The sequence below is a fragment of the Nestor notabilis genome, unplaced genomic scaffold (genome assembly GCF_000696875.1).
Source record: "Nestor notabilis isolate BGI_N333 unplaced genomic scaffold, ASM69687v1 scaffold23071, whole genome shotgun sequence".
Taxonomy (NCBI): domain Eukaryota; kingdom Metazoa; phylum Chordata; class Aves; order Psittaciformes; family Psittacidae; genus Nestor; species Nestor notabilis.
In genome coordinates, this window is record NW_009913679.1 from 1 (window position 1) to 5,551 (window position 5,551).

The window sequence follows — 5,551 nt, forward strand, 5'->3', positions numbered from 1 at the left end:
GGGAGGGACCAGCTGGCGTTGCTAGATCTGATCGCTAGGTCGGTAAAGCTGGTAAGCGTTGGATGGGATCCTGCAGGAGGTGGGATGAGTCTGCTGGGTCCCTGCGTGTGAGCAGGGGTTAGGTGAGCCAGCGAGAGGCTTTTCTGCGCGGCCGATCTGGACATGGGCTGCATTCAGAGCTGCGCTGGGGGGTGCGTAGTGTGCCCGACAGCTTTTCACTCAGTCACCTCGTTTTTTGAGAATACATAAAAATCCTGCCCTGAAAATTCGGCCTCACACTTTTCCACAGCAGTGGCCCTTCACCAGCTCTGTGTCGTATCAGAGCTGTGGGTCCTGAGCTGCCTGTGAGGAAGGATGCTTCCCCCTCGGCTCAGGCAGAGGGTTACACCTCTGAAATAAATGTCGTCTTTTTCTGCTCAGGTGTATCACTTCTGTTGCATGGTCTTTGCTCCAACACCACAGTCAAACTGTTGGATTTGAAGGTGAGTCTGTTCAAACAAGATTAAAAGGTGGGGAGGGAAGCAGGAGTATAAGTTTAATCAGAGTTAGAAATAGACAGTCTTGGTGCAGGATTGTTCTACAAGATATGTACTTCCGTAAAGTCCTTGGTCTTAAGTGACTCAGTCCTTGCCTTCTTAACACGATGCCACAACTTTCCCAAGTTACTTTGCAGCTCATCTTTGTCTATTTTTATCCAGTTTTGATAGGAAGTTACTGCTGTGTATCTTTTGTGGGTTGCTGCGTGGTCAGATGAGGCATATGTAGGCTTTTCTTTGGGCTGCTGTATTAATCAGCGAGTTACTAGTTGTTTGACTTGTGCTTCTGCAGAGTTTATCCAACTTGCCCATGTCTTCCAGCTGGCCTGGGCTTGGAACTAAGCATCCACTTTCCGATTTGATGATCACTCTTCTGTGAGACCGACTTGCTGTCTGTAGTCCTCTGGCACAGCTATTCCCTTGAATCTACAGTCCTAAAATGCATTGTACCTTTCTTCTCCCCTGTGCTGCTGCCAGTTGAGCCCTTTTGAAGAAAGTATGTTAAAATGTTCTGCTTATCTTGAATCAGCATTTCCCACCCCACTGGTCCTGTGTGATCCCAGCAGTGTGTGTATCCCCTGCTCCTCCTGGGGTCTTTCCTCTTCTGGAAAGCTGACTGAGGTGTGAGACAAGTGTTACTCAGACCATCTTTGACAGGCTGACATCCCCATTACAGCGGGTGTGCCTGGTGGTGTTTGTGGGGTAGCTGGGTTGTAGCCTGCTGATCACCTGGGGCTTCTGTTTCAGGGAAATAACCTGCGAACCATGGGAGCTGAGGCTTTGGGAAAACTTCTTAGGCAGAACAAATCCATCAGGAGGTAAAAAAAAGTATCTACCTCTCTTTCTGTTAGTCCTGCTAGACGGCACACAGCATTAGAAAAGTGTTAAGAACGAATATTGTTGGGGTAGGAGGAATGTCAAGTGCAGTTTCTTATGAGGGATGGGACACATGAAGGAGTGAAAACTGGAGGAGCCCTTTGGAGGATGCAGGATCCTAGCAGCATCCTGCTCTCTGAAACTTGAGTCTGTGAGCAGAGCTGGGTGTTTGAATGGGTACCGTTATTCTGGTATAATTCAAGCTCTTGCAACTGTCCTTTTACTTCATGAACTCCAATCCTGTCTGATTTTCCCTAGCCTGATATTGGAATGGAACAGCCTTGGCGTCTGGGAGGAGGGCTTCTCATCTTTCTGCCAGGGACTGGGAGCAAACAGCTTTCTCCAGCGGCTGGATCTGCGCAACAACCAGATCAACCACCAAGGGGCCGGAGAACTGGCCATGGCGCTGAAACAAAACGCCAGCCTTCAGGAGCTCGGTAGGAGCAGTGGTTCTGTGCTTGCTTATGTATATGCAAACACACACACATGTATCTTCAGGTTTGTTGCAGCCTGCCCTGATCTCTGCCAGCTGGTTAGTGTCACTCCCAATCTGCATCAGTCTGGGGTGCTTTGCAGGCTTTGTGCAGGAAGTAGAGATGGCGCCATGGCCTTTGGACAGTGGGAGCTATAATTGGAATCTCTGGAACCAAATCTGGAGATGAAATACTGTGTGCTTGGAGCAGAACAGTCCTTAGTGAAGGGGAGAATGGGTTTCTTCCCATTTGTGGATGCTGTTGGCACAGCTCATGCCAGACTCTGAGACTTACTTCACACTTGCTTTGCCCTTAGTAAGGAATTTTGCCAGAATTTCCTTCAGGCACATGTGGCTATTAGTGCCGGTTCTTCCTCATCCACAGATTCTGGTGGTGAAAGGAAGGCTCATGAGATGAAAATGTGAGAGGCAGATTTGTATCCCTTTTGAATTGTAATGGCTTCTTGCACTTCACTGCACTGAAGATTCATCCTTGCCTTGCGTGCTTTGGCTGTCATTTTCCCGCTCTCTCGTTCATCTTGAGAAGGGAGACAGTATTCACCTGCGTTTGTGCTGGGACCATCTGGGATTATTGGCCATGCTTGTAGATGTGTAAGGAACGTGGTTTCTCTTGAGGCCTGTGTTTTTCAGCAGATTTGTGACTACTGGGGTGAAAATTTACTTTCTGTATAGATTTGCGTTGGAATAATATTGGGCTTCTGGGTGGCCGAGCTTTGCTGAACTGCCTGCACAGCAATAAGACCCTGAAGAGGTTGGAACTGGCTGGGAACAACGTTCCCAGTGATATCCTGAAAGCTGTGGGTAAGTATTACTTGTTGCCCAGGAAAAAAATCAGTAAGTCCTTTCCCATTTCAGCACGTGAGGGATATAGGGCAGTTGCTGCTCCAGAAGAGAGCTATCCTGCCTCCCCTCCCTTTCTCAACAGCACTTACACAGTGCCCTACATCGCTTCCTCGTGTCCTCTGAGGAGGGCTGGCCAAGTCAGAGGCATCACTTTTACCAGCAAGAGGAAAAAAAAGAATTAGGGTTGAATTGATGATTATTGTTGCGTGTGAACGCGGGAGAACTTGAGGCTTTCATCACCTCTGAGTAGCCAAGTTTTGATGTGGCCAGTGCAGCACGTCCTTTGTCATCATTGGAGTTTAATGGCTTCCTGAGGCTGGGCTGTTAATTACCCCATGTATACTGCTCTCTTCGATGCCACCCCAGCCTGTGGGCCAGCATGAGAAGTGCTACTGTACTGGTGCTTCTGATAGCCAGGGGCATCACCTGAGTGCTGGCTCTACCAGCAGTGCTTGCTATGCTGTTGCTTTGGAAACATGTGCATGATCTGCTCTCTCTGCATCAGAACAAGCCGTGAATCACAACCAAGACCGTCAGACTATCCTGAGTGAGACCCAGAACCGAGCGTACATACTCAGCAAGGAGGTTTTGAACCTGAAGGATGAGAAGACCAAGCAGGTCAGCAGTCTTACATGTTGGCAATTCCAATGGGGCAGCTGGAATCCTATGCTTTCCCTTGGTGTCCTTATGAAACACTCAGTGGCAGGATTATTGTGCACCTGAAGTTGCATGTGCATCTTTATGGGCAAGCAGACAGCATGGTTTTTCAAATTGGGTCCTTCTGAGCTAGGGTACCCAGGAATCAAGTCCCGGGCAGTATGGGTGTGGACACATGCCCTTCTGAACTTTCCCTGGATTCTGGAGGAGTTTTGATGTTCTTTTCACTCATATTTATGCTTTTGGTGGTTCTTTTGCAACTGGTTTGGTATTTTCCAAGTGGCATAACCCTAGAAATACGAGTCTCTTCCTTCTGACACCTAATGGTGCAGAGTCCTTACACTTGGTGACCTCAGCCCGGTGTGTTAATGAACCCATTAAACCTCCAGTTTGCTTGCTTTCAGTAGAGTGACTTGACCTGTCTTCAGCTGTCAGTAGGATGAGAAAGATGAGAAATGGAAATGCTTCAAGCTGATGCAGTTCCATTTCCTCACAGACGTTTGCCTTGTTCACAGTTCTTGGATTTGATGGACACTATAGACAAGCAGAGAGAAGAAATAGCCAGGAGTGACAGGTGAGTTGAATTTCTGAATGCTTTCTGCTCTTTGATCCCAGAATCGGGCCCTCTCCATTTCCTGGCAGAAATCAGCCACCTTTTTTCTTTTCCCTTTCTTTCCCTCCCTCCCGCCCCCCCCCTGCAGGATGTCTGCGGCACGAGTCAGCCAGCTGCAGGAAGCATTGGATGAGCAGCACTCTATTATGAATTCACTGAAAGCCAAGTATGGAGGAGGAGAACCTTTGCCTTCCCACTGTTCTGTGCTGTCTGGGCAGAGCTGCTAAGAAGGGGGATAATCTTGCAGAGTGGCTTCGTTATAGTGTCGCTTCGTTCTGCAGGAGTATCCAGAAATTACCCAGGCCTTTGTGTTTGCCATGCTAGATATTTAGCCTGCTTTTAAGTAAAATTACAGTGCATTTGTGTAAGAGCAAGTGAATTACAGAGGGTGAAAAGAAGAAAAGGATTGTGGGGTTGGGATGGGGGCACATTGCTTGCACAGTTTACAGCGTGGCAAGAGCCTGTACCTGCTTCCCTGGCAGTTGGCAGTGTCCTCTGAGAAACACTGCGGATATGGAGGAACCTGATCAGCAAGATTGTATGCTTAGGAACAATGAGGTGGAGCTGCCTGAAAGCAATGTCAGATTGTGTAGAGCTGTATCCATATGACAGTGGTTAGACTTCAAACTGATAAGCCTGGCTCGTTCAATTCCTCTTAGGTAGAGGTAGTTTCATTTTGCCATTTGTCAGTGGGGATGTGTCCCCTGTACAGATTTAGCTAGCTAGATTTCATTTGCTGCCAAAGATGTGTTAACATCTTGTAGCATGTGGTGTAGAGAGCTCACCTGGAAGTGTCTCCCTTAGAAAGGACTCTGGAAAGTGTTTCTCTGTGCAGACTGCAGATGACAGAAGCTGCCCTGGCTCTGTCTGAGCAGAAGGTGCACAACTTGGGAGAACTACTGAATGCCATGAAGCAGGAACAAACCAGCGTGTCTGAGTGCCACTTTAAGGAACTTCAGCAGCAAAAGCAGGTGAGCTGGATAAGTCCTAGTTTCCTAGTTAAGCTTGAGAGCAGGGTTCCAGGTCTGTGTAGATTTGTGGGAGCCTGGATGGGATAGGCGAGTGTGATGTTTTCACACTAGTGGGTTAGCCACAGCTGCCATGACAAAAACTGTCAAGTAAGTTAGAGAGCTGAGTGCTGGGTGTGGAGAAGAGCTGTAGTGTTCAGGGGGTAGGTTGGGTTTAGCAGATGTAGATTAGTGCAAGAACTACAGTGAGAACAGGTTCATAATTAGGATTCTGTTTGCAGGAAGGTGCTGATCGGGAAGCGAAGCTTTTGCGTGACTTGTCTGCGGCCGGAGAGAAAAATCTGCTTCTAAGAAACCAGGTAGGAGAGCAAGTACAAGGCTGAGGAGCAGGACTTGGACAGTGTTCAGTTCTGCTGTGTATATATGCTTCTGCTTGGGTCCTTGTTTGTGTCTCTGCTGATTGTTCTGTAAAGCCAAATTTCTCTGCTAACAGGAAAAGAAAATAATTTGTAGTGGCAATTTCCTTGTAGGTGGATGAGTTGGAAAAGAAGTGCAAAGTTCAGCA

General features: G+C 47.9%; 1 protein-coding gene across 1 annotated transcript in view; it reads left to right on the forward strand.

The window, feature by feature from the left end:
- Positions 1-420: 420 nt before the first annotated feature.
- Positions 421-5,551, forward strand: part of LRRC45 (leucine rich repeat containing 45) — a gene marked incomplete at its 5' end in the record, with an annotated part of 9,099 nt that continues 3,968 nt past the window's right edge. Inside the window, 11 exon segments of the mRNA XM_010023309.1 lie at positions 421-482; positions 1,284-1,354; positions 1,671-1,849; positions 2,578-2,706; positions 3,254-3,366; positions 3,921-3,979; positions 4,107-4,184; positions 4,854-4,989; positions 5,268-5,345; positions 5,517-5,549; position 5,551. The exon segment at position 5,551 is cut by the window's right edge and continues 90 nt beyond it. Coding sequence (XP_010021611.1) covers positions 421-482; positions 1,284-1,354; positions 1,671-1,849; positions 2,578-2,706; positions 3,254-3,366; positions 3,921-3,979; positions 4,107-4,184; positions 4,854-4,989; positions 5,268-5,345; positions 5,517-5,549; position 5,551 — 939 coding nt within the window.